This window comes from Camelina sativa, chromosome 7 (assembly GCF_000633955.1).
Source record: "Camelina sativa cultivar DH55 chromosome 7, Cs, whole genome shotgun sequence".
Lineage (NCBI taxonomy): Eukaryota > Viridiplantae > Streptophyta > Magnoliopsida > Brassicales > Brassicaceae > Camelina > Camelina sativa.
The window spans coordinates 765,757-785,679 of NC_025691.1; the positions used below are offsets into that span (position 1 = coordinate 765,757).

Genomic DNA, 19,923 nt, shown 5'->3' on the forward strand with positions numbered 1-19,923 from the left:
AAGCTTTTTTTTTTTTTTTTCTCTCGTGCGTCGATTTGTAATAATAATTTATAGTTTTATTCCGTCACGAAATATACCGAAGAATTAAATTTGTATCTATTTGTTTGGACTTTGGAGTAGAAAGATTCATTCACTTAGCAAATGTCTAAATCTGTATTTATTTATCTGTATTGATTTTTTTATTTCTTACAGATTTGAGTATTTAATATTTTTAGATTTTGATAATGGAGATTGACATTTTTAATCCCTGCATAGATCCTATATGGAGTATATATATATTTTGTCGTTAGCTATTATTTGGAAAAGCAAGATACTGTTTGACTAATTTGTGGCTAATTTATACAATTTCTGAGCAATTTTGTGTACAGTTATTTGGCATGTACATAATATATTAATGCTTAAATCCTTATAATATTACGCTGTAATAATGGTGGCAAGTGCATGTTTGTGGGCTAAAAAAACTTCTTCTTCCTCTTTTAGCGTGTTCTCTAGATTTTTGTTCTGAAAAAAACATTCTCAATTAAATACGTAAAAATAGATTAGTTACGTTTGCTAGATTTATTCGTGCCCTTCTGTCGGTCTGACGTGGCCGTCTCTTATTAAAGTGGTCCCCATTCTGGCCTTTTTTTTGTTAATGGGATTTTTCATCAAATTAAAATATATGGACGAAAAATGTTTTGGGTATGGGCCTTACAAACCCAATAAATTTATTGGAGATTTTTTTTTTTTGTTTTTGTTTTTGACATCAATTGATTGGAGGTTTTAAGGTTGCTAATTATAATTTTATATTATATATATTAAATGAAAATTAACTAATTTATTTTTTCCCCTAATTTTTGGTTATTATTTACAAAATATGTTTCAACGGACTAAACCCATATCTATGATCTTTTTTTTTGATATGCGAATAATAATATTAGAACACACAAAAAAACAATTTTACCACTAACTTCTAAGAAAATCAATATGTTAAATTATTACACTTTTATATTGGAATGCGCCTACTAGAAACTTTCAGCACAGTGTTACACTGAATTACGTTAGATTTACAATTGATGATTTTTTATGTTTTATTTTTACGGGATCTGAAGAAATTATAACCCGACATAATAAAATGAACACATGATCCATGTCAATAATATGTCGCTAACCTAACTTCTTGGTTTTTAGGCTTTTAAACCTTTTTCTATTATAATAAAGAGTGCTCTCTGAATCAGCTAAACATTCGTTCGTTTGTATTATTTTATATGCAGATTTGATTCATTTTTATGGCGGATGATAATCATTTTTGATTTAATTTGGTTAACATACAACTAGTTGTGATTTACAATCAAAATAGTTTTAGACTAATTTTTCCTGCTATAAAAGAAAATTAAACTTGTTTTTTTCATGATCAAACATTTTTTGTTGCATGATACTTGACCTTTTTTGTGTTCTGTCTACACTTGACATTTCAGAATATGCGACTGTTCACCTTTATTTTTACCCTTAGTGTTTGCATTATTTATAGAAAATCAAAATGACAAAGAAAATTATACGAATGTATACAATAGATAATAGTATGTGCTAAACACATCATCTTATTATTTGCCTTTCATCACCATATAAACAACATGGACATGGTGGATCATTATCATAATCGCCAAGTCACCTTCAACAATCATGCTTTCTGAAAATCATTTCATATTAAAATAGAGACAAGCCAATGTAAACAGAAACAAAAATAGAGACAAAACCAAAAACATTAAAATAAATTATCGTATGCTTTCCAAACGATATAGATAATAGACCAGTGTTGAAACTCATTTCATTATTGTCTACTAACGTATCAGATACATTTCTATTTAACTAAAAAAGGTTGATGATAATTGGCAAAGACCATAACAGATTAAGATGTTAACCAAATCGCCCGTAGGGCCCGGCCTGCTTCTCGCCATAGTTATTGGCTGAGAACATAGAGCGGGGAAAGTGATTAGGTATCTGAGCTTGAGGATTCATTATTAAAAAAGACAAAATCCATTATTATTTTTCGAATTGTGTATAAATACAGCAACTCCTTCACATTGATCATAAGCTCTCTCACACACACCTTTCATTAAGTATTCTCTCTTCGTAATTCTCGTTAATATCTTCTTTCTCGCTAAAATTAGAAAAATGGATGGATTTGGAGCCAAGTACGAGTGCTTGTTCTTTGGTAACACACACATAAACACATCATCTTCAACGTTTTTTTTTTGGTTTTTCTCTATGCAATTTCTGAAAGGTAATTCATCAAAAACGTTTTGTTCTTTAATTTGCTGTTGTTGTTGCAGATCTGGACGATACTTTATACCCTTTGAGCATCGGAATCAACCTAGCTTGCCGAAACAACATCCAAGGTAAAGAGAATAACGTTTCAAGATCGAATGTTGCTTAATTATTAACGACTCAAGTTCTTATTTTGTTTGCTCTCTCTTTGTTATTTTGCAGAGTTCATGCTTAACCAACTCGAAATTGAAGAGAGTGAAGTTCCAAAGATGTGTTTGGATCTTTACAAAGAATATGGAACCACCATGGCTGGTCTCAAGGTAAGCGATTTCAAAATTCTTGATCCTAAACATACCAAAGTTGTTCTTTATACCGAACAACATAGGCGTGTTTGTACAGGTTCTTGGTTACGAGTTTGACAATGATGAGTTCCATGAATATGTCCATGGAAGACTTCCATACGAGAAACTTAAACCTGATCCAGTTCTCCGTAACCTTCTTCTCTCTATGCCTCACCGTAAAATCGTAAGTTTCTTCGAGCTTGTTCTTGTTCCTCATAATTCTCCACTGACTCCTTTTTCTCATTCTCTGTTTTAATATTTCCCATCAGATCTTTACTAACGCAGACAAATCTCATGCAACACGAGCACTTACCAGATTGGGTCTAGAGGATTGCTTCGAAGGAATCATTTGTTTCGAAACATTAAACCCTTCCTCTGACTCAAAGACTCAAATCCTCTGTAAACCTTCTGTTGAAGCCTTTAAAGCCGCAATTCGCATCGCAGACATTGTTGATCCACGCAAAACGGTAATATATATAAGTCACTAGGATGTTTCAGAGTTTTCAGTTACCAAACTCAAAAGTCTGTATATTTTTTTTGTTTTCAGATGTTCTTCGATGACAGTATTCGTAACATCGCCAGTGCTAAAGCAACGGGGCTAAAAACCGTGTTTGTGGGGAACTCAGTGCTAGTTCCAGGTGCAGACTATGCACTAAGCAGCATTCATAACATAAAGGAAGCAATACCTGATTTATGGGAAGACAACAAAGATGAGAAGCTGGAGCCAATTGTTCAGCAAGCCGCAGTTGCAGCCATGGTCCATGCTTAGTCTAATATGAATCCCACATCGATTAAGAGAACCTTGATTGTACTTTTTAACTCATGTATCCGAAATAAAAGAAACAAAAGATCAGAATATAAAAATCTTTGGCTTTTTGATGGTTTAAAATTCCTCAACAGTCATCATAATTGCAAAAAACAGAACAAAGATCGCAATGACAATGCACACTGGTCAAATACTGATTATAATCAAGCATCAATTGGGAGCTCGCCGCAGGCATAGATTCTACAACCTTTCTTGGGAACATCCATGGCGCGTGTCGGCTGAGACTCAAGGGTCCTCACAAGCTTCATACCTTCAATGACTTGTCCAAACACAACATGCTTGTTATCCAACCATGGAGTCTGCACAAGAAGAAGATAATCAAAGAACAAATCTTTTGTGAATAAATCTGAATCAGAAAATGTGAAGGTAAAACATATGAAAAATGAGGTGAAGAGTCACCTTGACGGTGCAAATGAAAAACTGGCTTCCATTAGTATTAGGACCAGCGTTTGCCATGCTCAAGATTCCAGGTCCAGTATGCTTCACTGCAAATACGAATAGTCAAAAAAAGCATTAACACCTCTAAGAAACACAAGACAAAACCAGAACTATTCTTTGGTTAATAATAATAATACTCACGGGTGAAGTTTTCATCTTCGAACTTGGCACCGTAAATACTAATACCTCCAGTACCCTGTGAGGCCATATTCGAAGTTGGTCCATTTAGAAAGAAACATCAAATAACAAACAGAACAGTCTTATATGTAATTTTCTCGGGGAAAAAAAAAAAAAAGAACTTACATTTCCCTCAGTGAAATCACCGCCTTGGATCATGAAATCCTTAATAATACGATGGAAAGAGGAACCCTTGTACCCGTATTTTTTCTCACCTGGAAGAAATCAATTTCCTTTTAGACAATGGTTTTGTTTATCTATATAAAGTTCCAAACTTTAATCATCTCCAAAGAGACCACCATCACAGTTGAAGGAAAAAGAAGATCTTTACCAGTACACAAGACACGGAAGTTTTCAACGGTTTTAGGGACAACATCTCCAAAGAGACCCATCACAATTCTTCCAGCAACTTCACCTCCAATTTCCACATCAAAGTAAACCTTGTTTGTCACTTTAGCTTGTGGTTCAATGACTTCTTCTTCTTCCTCCTATAAAACCAAGTTCAAACTTCAACACACATCCATAAGCAAACAGGACATTATCAATGATGACAAAATCAGGTTTTTTTGGGGAAATCTTACAGCCGCCATGGATTTAACACAAGCGGTTCTCTGCTGCTTGGTGGTCGGACAAACTCCGGAAAATTGCTTAAGCGGGAAACTTGACGCATAGTGCAATCTCGAAGAAAATGCAATTCCAGAGGAACGAGCTCCGAAGCAAACTGATTGAGGTGTTCGGTTTGCGGAAGCTAATTGCGATTTAACACCGAACCCAATCTACAAACAAAAACCAAACAAAGAGAATTAAGACCAAAAAAACCCCACAAGAACAGCGAGAATATCCGATGGGGAGATTCCGTTTCAACTCACTCCACTTAAAACCAAAAAAGTAGACGCCATTACTGGTAGAGTGAAAGAAANAAAAAAAAAAAAAAAAAAAAAAAAAAAAGCATAGACTTTTACGAAAAGTGTAGGACTAAGTAGCGAACCTGGGAAACAGAGCGAGAAGTGTGAACCATCTGCATTGTAGACGACGAAGCAGCCATTGATTTTGATAGAAGAAGTCTTTTGTTGTTGGGAGTCTCTAGTTTTTGCAGATAAGAGAGAACCGCCTCGAGCCTTGTTTTTAAGTTAGCAGATGTGGTGGCTTTGGTATCCTTAACATCTCTTACTAACTTACGCCCCCATGATTACGACAACTAGGCCTTATTTTTTATTTCTTTTAGGCCCAGCCCAACTATATATTCTCTTGGTTATTATAATTAAACCATTTTAGTGATCACTTAAAACGTCGTCCATGTTTTGAGACCGTTCATCATCACTATCAGCTCTGCTCTTACGGTTTGTGTGATTTCGATTTTATCAGATAAAAAAATTAAAGAAATTCCAGAAAATTGTTACAAAATACTTAGTTAAACACTTGTTTTACATACTTAGGTCATAAGTGAAAATTCAAGAAATTAGATTTTAGAAGATTGAGAAAAAGTTAACCTACTTGCCGCAAAATAAAAAGCCGATAAAATTAGAATTTAGAAAAAGGCCCCAAAAGTTTTGACTAAGGAAACTTTAAGCCCATTGATTTCAACATGTCAACAACACAACTCCGATTTTGATGATTAACCCCCTCCTTGTCTTCTTCTTCTTCAACCTTGTTGTCACCGGAGTTTCGAAGCAGAGCTTCAATGATTTCCTTAAAAGGTATAATCTCATCACTCTCTTTCTCTTTCTTCTTCTTCTTCTTCTTCAACTTTCTTCCGTCTTCTTTCCATTTCCCACCACCCCATTCGTACGACGGATCCATCCACGGCGGCAACACTCTCCTTCCGGCAGCAGTTGATGTCGAAGCTCCTTCCTTTTCCGAAACCCTAGATTCGATCTCTTTCGGCTGATTCGATGTCGCATCATCAGATCTCGGTGAAGTGGGAACAGAGACCATCACGATTCTTTCTTCGGAATTCGCCGGAAGAGCTGAATCCCAATCCCCCAGAATCTCTGAACTCTCTGCTTTATCTGAAGGTTTCTCCTCCTCCATTCTGACAAAAAAAAAGCTTCCGCAATTACACGAAAACCGGTGAACTGTTTTTGTAGGTTGTGTTGAAAGATGGATATAGAATGTTTTTGGGCTTTTCAACCTTTTTGGGCTTTTAAGTTGGGCCACATTTCAGATTTTGTCAGTTGATAATTTCAATTTACACAGATTATTTTTTTTACCTAACGGATGGGAACTTCGCAACTATACTCGACATTCAGCTAACAACAATACATACATTTGTTTTTAGACGATTTCCATCTATTGAATTTTATGATACCCTAAGAAAAATCATATGATGATGAAAATATGTGTAACTCAATCGACTCAATCAGCAGTTTCAGTTTTTGGATTAGGTTAGATTGAGAATATTTCATAATATTTATTATGGTGGAAAAAATATACGTCCACTTCATTCTCCATTTTTACCTTTCATTTCTTCTCTGTATATCGACTAATTATAGTAAATATAGCTCAGCTATTCTCTATTGTATTATGATTTAACAATCAAATTTAATTAGTGTGTAAATTTTGTAAAAAAATATATATATATTTTAAAATATTATACTATATAGTAGTTGAATTTTTTATTGTTGAATTAATATGAAGAAATTTAAATGTTAAAATTACATTACTTGAAAAACGATTGAACTAGTGATGCCAAACTTACGAACCAAAGGCTATGCAATGGATAGGACACCAAGCTCGGTTATTCTCCATTGTATTGCAATTTTAACACTTAAATTTCTTTTACTAATTCGACCATCTTTTAACGATATTTAAGTAAAATTTGATATTTAAGTAAAAATATCAAATTTGTAATAATGAATTTAAGTTCAAATGGAATCATTATAATAATATAAAGGTGTGTTCAACTAACCTGAATCAACTATCCAGTAGGGAGAATGAGAAAACCTGATCCTTTCTTTCGGCGCATCCAAATTCCCTAGTAGACCTGCCAATATTTCATCAGACGCGTAAATATTTGGATACATCATACATGTAGTCTTAAAAGCATATACCACAATAATAGAAACACACCAAATTAAGCTGTGTAATAAGATGACATGACATTCATTAGTCCCTACAGATTCAAATTCACACACGCATACTGATAGTCTGATAGATCATAATAATGCATACATATATCATCATCATTATTTCTCATTCAATACACGCACGAACTTACCTCAAACGAATAATGGAAACAGAATTGAATTGAAAGGATCGTTGAGGAATATGAGAGAACTAATTAAGACTTATGGGGGGTGAAAACGGCTTCTCCGGCGTAACGTCACCAGCTTTGCATGTTTGAGAGAAGAACCCAAGTCAACTACAATATAGCTCTGAACCTTCAGCTGTCCAACAGATACGATCAAAACCCGCGACGAAAAAAAGTAAAGTCCTTGACAAGACGAACTCATGCGAAAAGGATAAAGACGATGTTGTAAACAGAGTTTAGGGATGAGTGATACAAGAAAAGCTACCTCCGCCGTACATAGCTGCCGAGAACGCGGAAGGCAGAGAGCTTTTCTCTAACGGAGTTTCGTCTGAGGGTTTATTAATTAAGAACAGATCACAAGTAAATAAAGCGAAGCGGGGTTAAATAATAATAAAAAATTGAAGTTATATCTGTCGACAAAGAAAATAAAAATGGAAATTACTCTTAATTTACAAAATATTACCGTTACATACTTCCTTTACTTTAAAAAGTTACCGTTGATACTTATTGTAAAGCAAAACCAGTTATGTGTTAGTAATTAATTCCTATAAATTATAGTATAAAGTATAAACCCAGACATATAGATTAGATACATCATACATACGTCTATTTTTTGCAATGAATCAATCAAAAACAGTATAAATCTGATGAAATATGAACCCAATCCCACAAAATTATAGATATTCTGGAAACAGTTTGATCATCATCTTTAGAAGTTTTTGTTGTTTTAAAAAGGAAACACAAGATATATATATATATATATATCCATATAAATTTGATTTTACTAGTATATATATCTCAAGTTGTATCTCTCAAAGTTTGTAATCCTATCATAGGTGGTAATGGTATGAACGAAGTTGTGAACATTTTGACCCAAAAAAGAAGAAGCAAAGGCTGAATTTAAACTGTGGGAAATCATTTTACCGTAAATCACCGTGATTAATTGTTGTCTTCTTTATTGAGTATATAAACCGGGATATGTGTAGACAATAAAATGATGCAAATCTCAATCTGATGACTCGGCAACCGGAACTACGTCGTCTCAATTTGGATTAGAGTATTACTACTTGGCAGGATTGAAATAGACATGGCTTTCAGTTTTGGGTCTATGCTTATTATGTTCGAGTTTGGACTATTTTAAATTTTTCCCCCTAAAGGATCAGATTGACAGATATTATTATTGTCTTCCGTTCACACTCCTGTTCTTCTTTCTTTATTGGACAAATCATTCATGAGACAAAAATTACTACAGTACCACCATTTTATACATGGAACTAGGTAACAAACCGCATCTAGTGCGTATTAAATAATTATTAAATATTTTTACTGTAATTTTTATTTACAAAATCTATTATATTTATTGGTAATTGAAATCTAAAATCCGATTGTGTAGTGTATATATATATATATATTTATATATATAATTTTGTATAATAATTAAAATTTAATCCGTGAGAATAATTATAATATTAATCTTATATTATCATATCATAAAAACAAAGAGTTCTTAAAATTCATTTAAAAGATTTGACAAAAATGTAATTAAAGGATATAATTTAGTTAGAAAGAGAATATAAGAATTTAATTTTGGGTGTTAATTATATTTTTGGAAGAATACAATGGCATATAAATATAAATATTATAAAAAACTGATGACAAATAAAGAAAATAGTGTCCAGAGCTTTGTGAATGCGGCACATCAACATTTTGTGTGAGAATATTTTTTTTTTAATATATATAAGGAATGTTTTTACTGTAATTTTTATTTACAAAATCTATTATATTTATTGGTAATTGAAATCTAAAATTCGATTGTGTAGTATATATATATATTTTGTATAGTAATTAAAATTTAACCCGTGAGAATTATTATAATATCAGTCTTATATTATCATATCATAAGAACAAAGAGTTCTAAAAATTCATTTAAAAGATTTTATAAAAATGTAATTAAAAGATATAATTTAGTTAGAAAGAGAATATAAGAATTTAATTTTGGGTGTTAATTGTATGTTTGGAAGAATACAATGACATATAAATATTATTAAAAACTGATAACAAATAAAGGAAATAATGTCCCGTGAATGCGACACGTTAGCATTTTGTGTGAGAATGTTTCTCTTTTAATATATAAAGGATTGGGAAATTACATTTTAATACAGTTTCCAATAATCTTTTTTTATATATTTGTGTGTGTTTGGTAGTTTAATTACAAATATTTTCTTATTAAAGAAAATTCTACAAATGACATTCAAGGTATATATTTTAATTTTTGAAAAGTATATTGTAACAGTTGTGCTCTTTGTTTATGAAATAAAAGAATTCTTCTTTGAGAATAAAATACCCCGTTGAGTAAAGAGAGAAATATGAAGAAAAAAAACCCCAAAACTGAGTTAAACAGAACAAAGATTGAAACAACGTCAATGTTTTCACACACACAAAGATACTACGTACTGACTGCCGTGGGACATCATTCAAAAGTAAAAATTGATAGAAATAACACTATCGTTCCCAACACTGCATTCGTCTCCATTGGGTTTTGCAACACTGCTTCGCTCCCTAGACCTTCCGCTTTGCTTTTCAACTTTAGGTGATTTCGATTTTTTTATACGACATCTCTTACACTTCATCTTCAGCTTATAGGCAACACCGAGTGAGAAGCTTCTTCCTCTACAAGTGCAAGTACAACGACGACGTTTCTTCCGGTTCCGCATATTATTATTGTCCACACTTCCGCTTTGGTCGATAGGATCATCATCACCCGGTTGAATTAGGAGAACTTGGTAATTTTTCGTGGATTTCAAACGGCCAACAACCTCGACGAAGTCATGAGAGGTGTCTCCCAATATTAGCATCAAAGTACACGGTTCTGGATGTTCAGCTGACCATGAAACAAGGTCTTCAAGCATCTGTTTCTGTCTCGCGTATCTGTGTCCTGAAACAAACAAACAAAACAAACATTAGAGATCTGATGATCAACATGTTAACATAATCATTAAAAAAAATATTAATTTAGAAGGAAATTAATTTATAAAACCTGCGGGGAAGTGATTGAGCTTAATGTCTCCAGCTGGAAAGTCATGACCAGTTAAATCACCATAAGCCCTTATTGAGAGAGGACCACGATGACCAAAACTCGAAAGATTCGATCTTATTTTCTCCAAAACCTCATTAGCATTGAGTTCACCAACAGGGATCTCGCACTGTTCTATGTCCCAAAAGACGCCTGTCTCAGCGGCTGCGAGATGTTTTGTTTTCAACATAAGAAACAAATTACGAAACGGACACAACTACAGAATCTATGTCCAAGAACGAAATCTATAATCCAAATCTACACAGTTATGGAAAGAGGCAAAAAAACAAAACATATATCGGAGAAGAACTTACTTGCGTAATCGCCGGGGAAAATATCAGACATGGTTTTCTTGCCGGGTTGAACGAGAGAACTAAGAGACATGGTCTTTAGCTCTGTCGCTGTGGATTGAGTTATTTTTTTTAGGGTTTTGGTGGTGTGTGCTAACTTCGATTTTACCCCCTTGGTAACACAACAAATACACAAGCAAGTAGCCATGGGTAATTTTGTAACTTCCTAAGTCAAGCCGGAATCAAACATCACCGCCTAATATCGAACAAGAGGTCTACTTGGGCCAATTTTGGGTGGTGTTAACAGGCCACCTAAACTGGATTTTATCCATGGGCCTTGTTAAAAGCATTGCAATGTACAAACAAAAAACCTAGCAGAAGATAAATTCAAATATCGAATCAGAAAAATACGTAGAATGAGACCTTTTCATTCTTATTAATAACGATCGAAACGAATCTCAAGTTACAGGACCATAGGAGAGAGCTTAGAAGATCCAAGCTAAATAAAAATGATTAATTCTAAAAAAAACCTAATATCAACTTATAAATGCTCAAAATGAAACTTAAATTTCAATCAGATTTGACTTGTCTGTTTCTTTTGGACATACTACTAAAACATATTACTATGTTTCAAAAATCGAACATCCTATCGGCTACAATAATAAAAGCCTACACGATTTTCAGTATAGAAAAGAGAACTGCGAAAAGGAGTTTGGTTGAGAAAATTAGTTTACCTTTCTTTGCTAACAAGCAAGATGATAGATGGCTGATACTGGACTAAGTAACGTAAAAAAATATGTATTCCGGGATAATCAAAATCCCAAAAAAAAAGCATACGTTTTCATGTTACTTAGTCTAGATCAGACATCTTAGTAACAAGTCTGAAAACCTCCACGAAAACAAGAAAAAAAAATAGAAAGAGAGGACGAGACAGAGAATAAAAGGGAAGAGATTAGGTTGAGAGGCGGCGACTAACACTTCAGAGAATGAAAGAAAGTACATCTCTGCTTTTAACCTATCTATGGACTGGTATCGTTAACACCTTCCGCTATTTTACGCCGGCGAGGATCTACCCCAACTAGGCCTATTTAATTTTCTACCAGGCCCAGCCCAACAACATAAACGAACATGCTTCGTCCCGCCTCAAGAATTGGAAACTGAAACCTTTTTAATAGTTTTTTTAATCTCTGATCTAAAATACAATTCGGTGTAACCTTAGAATTATAGATAACGAAAACCAAAACTTAAAAGTTAAATTAAAATATACTACATGTGTATATGTGTGTGTAAGAAAACGACATCACATCTCTCCAACTCTCTCAGTTTTGCTTTGCGTTTAAGTTAGTTTAGGTATGCATAATTTTCCCCCAACAAATTCAAATATATATATAACGATCCAATCGAAAACATAAAACATATCACAGTTGCAAATTGGAGCTTCAAAATCTGACTTACAGTAAGTAATAGTAACATCATCAAATCATGAACTCGAGATGTTATAGCTTCTTCTTTGCTCTGTTATCATCTCTCACTGTGATTGCTCTTGCTTACGATCCTGATACGCTTCAAGATCTATGCGTTGCAGATCACACTTCAGGTATCTTCAATAATCAAACCTTGTGAATGACATAATACTATGAAAGTAATGTAAATGTCACTAATTATTTTGGATCATGTATGTGTATGTAGGGATCAAAGTGAATGGTTTCACGTGTAAACCGGAATCAAACATCACCGCCTCAGATTTTTTCTTCGCCGGGATCGGAAAACCCGCCGTCGTTAACAGCACAGCCGGGTCCGCCGTCACGGGAGCAAACGTAGAGAAGATCGCAGGGCTCAACACGCTCGGAGTCTCGCTCGCGCGTATAGACTACGCGCCTGGAGGTTTAAACCCGCCGCACACGCATCCACGCGCCACCGAAGTGATCTTCGTATTGGAAGGCGAGCTAGACGTCGGGTTCGTGACGACGGCGAACAAGCTATTCGCTAAGACGGTGAAGAAAGGAGAAGTTTTCGTATTCCCGAGAGGGTTGATTCATTACCAGAAGAACAACGACAAAGCCAAACCGGCGTCGGTGATCTCGGCGTTCAACAGTCAGTTACCGGGAACACAATCGATCGCCGCCACGCTATTCACGGCCACTCCTACGATTCCGGATCACGTTTTAACGACGGCGTTTCAGATCGGGACTAAAGAAATCGAAAAGATCAAAACCAAGTTCGCTCCCAAAAAAGTCTAAAAATTTGAGAAATTTATACCTATAAATTTGTGTTAGTTATATATAAATTTATTTTACTAATTGGTTTTAATAATTAATAAAGGAAAAAGAAGAAGAAGCTTGTTCATTAAAGTAACCTAGCTGAATCAGCTGGGGGGGGTTTTAAAGCAATCCATATGAAAAGGAGCAAACCTATAAACAGAGATAGATCTCTCTCTACAAAGCAAACACGGAGACATGGAGAGAAAGCTGTACAATTTTTTTATACACTAAAAGCTCTGTATAAACCAAACAACATAACTTCGACTAGGTTATATATTTATATATATATGTATGTATGGACACTGAAACCCCAAAAACACCTTTTATTTATCTATCCTGAGGTTATGACAGAGATGTCCAAGTTCCGGCCGTGACTTCATCCAATCCAAAAATTTCATTTCTTCAGGCGACGTGCAGTAGAGGTATGATCTGAATGTTATCAGGTAAAAGTAACGCCTGTACATACATATAACAATCAGATTACTCGTTTGAATATGGAAAGAAATCGAAACTCAAGGTTTGGTTTGGATTGGTTAATGACCGGATTGGAGTCGAGTAACTAACCGTAAGGCTTTAACACCCATGTCCATGATGTACGAACGGTTTTCATCTTTTGTAATTGGAAGCTTGTTCAGTTCTTTACTGTAGTAAACGATGTCTTCTCTCAAATGTCCTGCACCAGCACACCTAGAATGCCAAAACAAGAGAACGAAATCATGAGCGATGTAGTTAAAAAGTGAAAGAAAATTGTCAAAAGAGATTGATTGATTGATTCTATCAATACATACAATTCGACTATTCCATCTACGTCTGATTTGCTTTGCGGACCATGAGAAAGCACTCTTATGAGACTCAGTATGTCACGGTAATCTCCCATACTCAATGCTTCTTCATCACAAGCCCGTGACGTCGAATCATCTTCTTCCAAGGTAGCAGACAAGGTTGATATGAAGTTCTGACCAGGTTGAAGTAGGAGACAAGTAATGGCCATTGCATACGAAACACCTCCAAAACCGGTGTGCGATACAAACAAGTAACTCCCAGCAGAACTGTGTTGAAAACGTCACCACAAGTTAAAACGGAAAAAGATTTGGTATGTATATAAAATGTGCAGATGATTGATACTTACTCGTCTTTACAGTACTGGATTGCGTCTACATCAGAAGCTAATGCGTCTTTTTCTCTGGTTAAAGGTATTCTTTGGTACGATATGTTGAAATTTTCATCTTTCAGAGCAGCATATACTTCTGCAGGTGTCTTCACATTATCTGGTTGAATATTCTCCCAATATCCAATAACCCGAGATTCATTTGATGCTGGGCTGTATTCTTCACGATGCAATAGCATTCGACCTCCAGTCTCTCGAACTTCAGACAATATATCTTCTTTTAACCGTGTTTCTATGCTTTCTACCTGCATTGAGGATTCAAATTAATGAAACTGCTTTTGCAATTTGCATAATTATTAGCTCTTGTTTGAAACATACCACTGCACCCGTTATTCCAACATGCTTAAGGGTATCAACAGGTTTACTCAATTCTCTCAAGACAAAAGGAGTTCCATTGATGTAAACAACTGCTTCTTCTCTCAAGTCTGTTATTACTATCCTCTCTGTTGAAACCCCACCTTCTTCCTTTAGTTTGGTGCCTAAATAGGCGAGCATCTTTTTAGCGCCTGAAATTGTGGGAGTTGCCATACTATAAACAGGATATCTATCGACCTGAAATGAACGTTATGTCATGGTTAAGTGTGATCATTTTAAGTTTACCAGTAATCAGGAAACCACGGGTACAAACATCACATTTCCTTGAAGCCTACCTTGTATACATGAGGTGCACCGTTGATTTGCAAGCGACTTGAAGTTCTTTGGCCAGGAAAAAAGTACATTTTAAGAATAGAACCTTTTCCCAAGACAGAACCACTCCGTTCGTTGACAATTGACTCCATGACTGCATCTCCATGTTGCGATTCATGTTGTGCCCGCAGTTCCTCCTACATGAAAATATCTAAAGTTACAACACGCAAATAAATAAAAAATTATACAGTCTCCAAGCTTGAATAATGGGAAATTGGACTCACAGGAATGGTAAAAAATCGTCCAGGTCTTAGCCTTATGCTCCACTTCATTGCTTGCACCTCGGGCCTCTGATGCAACCAATTCTTGAACGTCACCTTAGATTCTCCTTCCACAAAGAATCCATCAAAAGCTTTGCTTCCTAAGTAGGCTGCAAAGGCAATCAAACGGAAGTATCTCTCCAAGTATTCAGCGCCACGTTTCAAGGCAGCACTCCTTACTCGTGGCTCAACATGTTGTTGGTTGAAAACCTTCCTGTACTGCAGAACAGCTTCACGAATATTTTGCAATGCAGAACATCTATCAATCACAGCATCTAACGCCTCACGGGATTCAACTCCATTATCGAATAACCTAGTAATTTTCCACAGTAAAAGGATGTCATCCATTCCAAATGCACGACCTTGTTCATCCTCACTTCTTCGTCCTGAATTACGAGGTCTTTCTTCAGCGTTATTACTTCCACANTGTTGCGATTCATGTTGTGCCCGCAGTTCCTCCTACATGAAAATATCCATAGTTACAACACGCAAATAAATAAAATTACACAGTGTCCAAGCCTCAATAATGGGAAATCTGACTCACAGGTATGGTAAAAAATCGTCCAGGTCTTAGCCTTATGCTCCACTTCATTGCTTGCACCTCGGGCCTCTGATGCAACCAATTCTTGAACGTCACCTTAGATTCTCCTTCCACAAAGAATCCATCAAAAGCTTTGCTTCCTAAGTAGGCTGCAAAGGCAATCAAACGGAAGTATCTCTCCAAGTATTCAGCGCCACGTTTCAAGGCAGCACTCCTTACTCGTGGCTCAACATGTTGTTGGTTGAAAACCTTCCTGTACTGCAGAACAGCTTCACGAATATTTTGCAATGCAGAACATCTATCAATCACAGCATCTAACGCCTCACGGGATTCAACTCCATTATCGAATAACCTAGTAATTTTCCACAGTAAAAGGATGTCATCCATTCCAAATGCACGACCTTGTTCCTCCTCACTTCTTCGTCCTGAATTACGAGGTCTTTCTTCAGCGTTATTACTTCCACATTCTTCACCACCACTTGAGGAATCTTCATCCACAATTTCATGGGTCAGAACATCATAAAGAACCTTGATAGGTCTCCCATAATTGATGCGGAGCTTCACTAGACAAGCAATGACAGTTCCAGTGGTTGTTCTACCTCTCCCCATCTGTGAATGAAAAAGGAATTACTGTAAGTCGAACAGATAAGCTAAAGAGGATTACCAAACATATCGAAATACACAAGCAGACTGGGATGCAGAAGAAAACCCAACCTGGCAATTGAAGACAAAGGCAGTGTCTTTGGAAGCAGAAGCAATATTAGATGTCAATGTGTCAAAGTCTGAGCTTTTAGGAGCTTTACCATCAGTTATAGGTACGCGTGCATACTTAATAGGAAAACCATCAGCCTCTAAACATTTGTAGACCTCGAGGGGTGTTTGAACAGAATCATTATCCACATTTTCCCATAAGTCAAAAATCTGTCCATCTTTGGTTTCATGAATGACCATTATTGCACCGTCGTATCGCTTAGCTTCTCTTAGAATATCCTCTTTTAGACGAGCCTCCATTCCTTCGACTCTATCTCGATCAATTCCCTACATAGACATATTTATATAAGCTTTCTAACCAATCCATAAGAGTTGAAGATAAACTGAGGCTAATCACTCAAAGGAATTGCATCTAATAGTATCTGAAATATACTTAAAACACACACATATTATTACCGTATATTCTAGCATGTTCTTATACGGTCTTTCAACTTCACGTAGAACGAATGGTTTCCCGTTGATATAGATAACAGGTTCTTCTCTCATATTGTGCCAGAAAACTGGCCGACCACCTCTAGAACTCCCAACCCTTTCAATGACAGATCGAATACCATCTATAGTTGGATTAGCAACACCATATACTGGAAATCCTGGAACCTCCCTGAAATTCGGAGCTCCTTCCACCCTCTCTGGTAGACTTAAAATTTGACAGCCAGGACTATGATCGCTCTTTAGAACAGTTTGACTTCCCAGAACTGCCCCACTTCTAAGCGCAGCAACGACACTCATCTCGTGAGGGCGCCCGTCGGTAGATTCTGCAATCTTTGTCAAAGAAGGCTTCATAGCTGCATATCCAAGGGCACCCATAGGATCTCTTCTGAGCAACCTGGAAGAGGCAAATGAACTTACATAAGACATCTAAAGATCACATGAAGTCTGAAACAGAGTACCAGGTTAATTTTGGCATTCAAATTCTAGTGTAAATAGATAATGCAGGGAGCTACTTAAAGATAGGAAAATTCTCTCAAATAAGTTGTTCTTCAACTGCTCCTATGGAAAACTTAGGTACAACCAGATTTACAAGCAAACAGAAGCATAACGAGTTACAAGCAAAAATAAACTGCTTATCAGTACCTGCGAAGAATGCTATAGAGCTCTGGCCTAGCTCGCATCCAATCAGCAAAACTGACGTGGCCAAACGAACCAGATTGGAGGAAAGCACCCTCTGAATGAATATATACAGCAAAGCATATAAGGAAGTAATATCTTTCCAAGTACTCAACAAAAAATGAGAGTGCTGCCTCTCTCTTCTTTTCATCGGGTTGACGCAAAATACTACTGCGATAGGTTGCAATTGCCTCTCGTAAATTCTGTAAGTTAATTCATGGACAAACTTTAGACCTTTTACCCTAAGTGAAACCTCATAAGATAAAATACGGTTGCTTACACGTTAGATTGTACTTAATGTAGGTATTAAAAAACTTAACACAAATACCTGCATGGATGCACATTTGTCGATGACTTTATCAACTTGCCTTTTACCTTCTACACCACCCTAGAATCATGAAACCAATAAATAGTTAGAAGCAGCAGGACCATCAAGATAATCAGATGAAGACAAACGGAAAGGGACTAAATACCTCTAAGACTCTAATTAAGCTTCTAACGACCGCATATTCCCCTCTACGAATTGCCTCCTCCGAATTCGGCAGATTAACAGTAATATTTTCGCCAGCTTTAAAGATTCTCCCAAAAGAGTTGTTTCTTGGGAATCCTTGATCTTTATTCAACATTAAAAAGCAAAAAAAAAAAAAAATGACAGGTTAATAGATACCATAATGAGCTGGCTTAAACACCAATTTGCATGGACTAACTATCTCTAGGCTATAATTTTTTCAAGAAATATGTGGTTCTTAGATATATACATAAGAACATGCTTGAGAAATAGAGCTGAAAGATGATTATTTGGCTAATCGATCGTGTTTCATTTCTCTAAGAAAAAAAAACTTGTAGATGTGATACTCCAAAAGCGGAATAAAAGTAAACAATTCTACAATAAGGTATCCCCAGTTCAGCTTCTATTTCCGAATAACAGTATAATTCACGGAAAGAGCATTCGTTATATTCTCTTCTCATATGCTTCTTCGCAAGTTGAGCGGTTGGACATGATGAAGTACCTGATGCTCCAGTACGTTTGAAATAGACCAGGGTTGCAATCACCATTCCAGTCGTTGTACGTCCACGTCCCATTTGACAATTGAAAATTATCTCCGTATTAATGTCAGCCTGAGATATCTTCCTAATCTGAAATCATACATGTGTATTAAGAAATGAATTGAGAGAAACATAGTAAGTGCAATATAAAGTTATGCTCCTAGCAAATACGAAATGGCAAGAGATAAGATCATTCAAGGTTGTCGACTTAGAGGAATGTATAAGACTTACCAACAGATCAAAATCTGTTTCTTTTGGTGACTTTTCATCTGTTATAGGAACACGTTCATAGTCGACAAGGTATCCTTCAGCTTGTAGTTCCTCGTAAACCTAAATCCAAAGAAGTGTATAAACGATAAGAATGATATGAACCTGAAAATCCCACAAAAGGGTGTACATATGATGCTTCATTCCAATGTCCTACCTCAAGCAGTGTCTTTAAAGAATCAGTTGAGACTGGCTCCCACTGGTCAACCATCTGACCATCTGGCAGTTCATCGGTGACAAGTATCTTATTCCCATATCTGCAAGGCAAATGATCAGATACACCCAAAGCAAAAACAATGATACAAAAAAATTTAGATCATTCAAGGGACCTAGTGGTTACCTCGACGCCTCCATGAGAATATCTTCTTTTAACCGTGCTTCCATTTGCTCTACCCTTACCCTGTTGATTCCCTGATCAGAAAAACATAAGCTAAAGGTCACAAATGAAAGGTTCAACAGATACACAAGTTTCTGATTTACTTTGTTAGTGGAGATAATTTGCAGCAACCCAACAAACTAATGTACAAAGGCTATGTTTGGACAAGGCATTTGTACCGTGTACTCAAGATTGGTGAACGGTTTCTCCACATCACGTAGAACAAACGGTCGCCCATTTATGTAAACTACCTGCAAAATGATGTAGTAGATGACAAGTTAACAAGAAGGAATATTGAAACAAGCAACAATAATGGCAGAAGCCTGGGGGAGATGGATTTTACCGGTTCCTCCCTAAGACTAATCCAAAGAACTTTAACTTGTTTCCCGTCCTTGTGAGCTCCAATGTGCCTAAGAACGTTTCGTATACCAACAGCTGTAGGGATTGCAACCCCATGTACACGTAGTGAATCAGCCTGTAACAAAAGACCACAAAACCAACATCAGATCAAAATTAAGCCTTAGTATCTCAAAACCAGCTTCAGTAGGAACACACAATAAGTTCTCGAGGTTTATAAGAAATATGCACTCTGGAACACACAAGATCAAGTAGTAGAATACGATAAAACCTAGCCGGAATCAAAGGAAATGCCAGCACATAGGATTTGTTTCTGTGATTCGATTTCGATTTTGATTCACAGATTCAGCTCACTTAATACATATACAAAGCAGGTTTTCAAATCAAAATCGGAGAATGGGAGGGAGGGAGAGACCTGACGGTAATTGGGAGCGCCTTC

At 36.0% G+C, this 19,923-nt stretch overlaps 6 protein-coding genes across 7 annotated transcripts in view; 2 read left to right on the forward strand and 4 right to left on the reverse strand.

The window, feature by feature from the left end:
• LOC104699673 (uncharacterized protein C24B11.05-like) lies at positions 2,058-3,497 on the forward strand. Its single transcript, XM_010415012.1, has 6 exons — positions 2,058-2,194; positions 2,313-2,378; positions 2,470-2,567; positions 2,647-2,772; positions 2,858-3,055; positions 3,136-3,497. The coding sequence occupies exons 1-6, from the start codon at positions 2,155-2,157 to the stop codon at positions 3,355-3,357; spliced, it is 750 nt and encodes a 249-aa protein (XP_010413314.1). The 5' UTR covers positions 2,058-2,154; the 3' UTR covers positions 3,358-3,497.
• Positions 3,445-5,159, reverse strand: LOC104699672 (peptidyl-prolyl cis-trans isomerase CYP20-3, chloroplastic). The gene is made up of 7 exons (XM_010415011.1): positions 5,018-5,159; positions 4,611-4,805; positions 4,361-4,517; positions 4,156-4,244; positions 3,994-4,048; positions 3,814-3,899; positions 3,445-3,713 (listed from the first exon to the last, which is right to left on the reverse strand). Exons 1-7 carry the CDS (start codon positions 5,072-5,074, stop codon positions 3,558-3,560), a joined length of 795 nt encoding a protein of 264 aa, XP_010413313.1. The 5' UTR covers positions 5,075-5,159; the 3' UTR covers positions 3,445-3,557.
• On the reverse strand, positions 5,397-6,196 carry LOC104699674. The gene has a single exon (XM_010415014.2). The coding sequence runs from the start codon at positions 6,058-6,060 to the stop codon at positions 5,584-5,586; it is 477 nt and encodes a 158-aa protein (XP_010413316.1). The 5' UTR covers positions 6,061-6,196; the 3' UTR covers positions 5,397-5,583.
• LOC104699675 lies at positions 9,633-11,634 on the reverse strand. The gene is made up of 4 exons (XM_010415015.2): positions 11,377-11,634; positions 10,667-11,013; positions 10,317-10,517; positions 9,633-10,214 (listed from the first exon to the last, which is right to left on the reverse strand). The coding sequence occupies exons 2-4, from the start codon at positions 10,848-10,850 to the stop codon at positions 9,754-9,756; spliced, it is 846 nt and encodes a 281-aa protein (XP_010413317.1). The 5' UTR covers positions 10,851-11,013; positions 11,377-11,634; the 3' UTR covers positions 9,633-9,753.
• LOC104699677 (germin-like protein subfamily 2 member 4) lies at positions 12,044-12,993 on the forward strand. Its single transcript, XM_010415019.1, has 2 exons — positions 12,044-12,239; positions 12,332-12,993. Exons 1-2 carry the CDS (start codon positions 12,125-12,127, stop codon positions 12,880-12,882), a joined length of 666 nt encoding a protein of 221 aa, XP_010413321.1. The 5' UTR covers positions 12,044-12,124; the 3' UTR covers positions 12,883-12,993.
• The window catches only part of LOC104699676 (paladin), an 8,409-nt gene continuing 1,454 nt past the window's right edge, over positions 12,969-19,923 (reverse strand). The window contains exons 5-20 of one of the 2 annotated variants that reach the window (XM_010415017.2): positions 18,909-19,008; positions 18,716-18,814; positions 18,448-18,574; positions 17,911-18,050; positions 17,766-17,825; positions 17,405-17,640; positions 16,727-17,156; positions 16,274-16,597; positions 15,985-16,168; positions 14,983-15,404; positions 14,722-14,895; positions 14,390-14,623; positions 14,033-14,316; positions 13,692-13,952; positions 13,468-13,590; positions 12,969-13,359 (exon numbers count right to left, since the gene is read on the reverse strand). In XM_010415017.2, the coding sequence (XP_010413319.1) occupies positions 13,227-13,359; positions 13,468-13,590; positions 13,692-13,952; positions 14,033-14,316; positions 14,390-14,623; positions 14,722-14,895; positions 14,983-15,404; positions 15,985-16,168; positions 16,274-16,597; positions 16,727-17,156; positions 17,405-17,640; positions 17,766-17,825; positions 17,911-18,050; positions 18,448-18,574; positions 18,716-18,814; positions 18,909-19,008 (3,331 nt within the window). In that variant the 3' untranslated portion in view covers positions 12,969-13,226. Of the gene's footprint in view, positions 13,360-13,467; positions 13,591-13,691; positions 13,953-14,032; positions 14,317-14,389; positions 14,624-14,721; positions 14,896-14,982; positions 15,405-15,562; positions 16,169-16,273; positions 16,598-16,726; positions 17,157-17,404; positions 17,641-17,765; positions 17,826-17,910; positions 18,051-18,447; positions 18,575-18,715; positions 18,815-18,908; positions 19,009-19,923 lie in introns of both variants that reach the window. The other variant, XM_010415018.2, reaches the window with a different exon arrangement.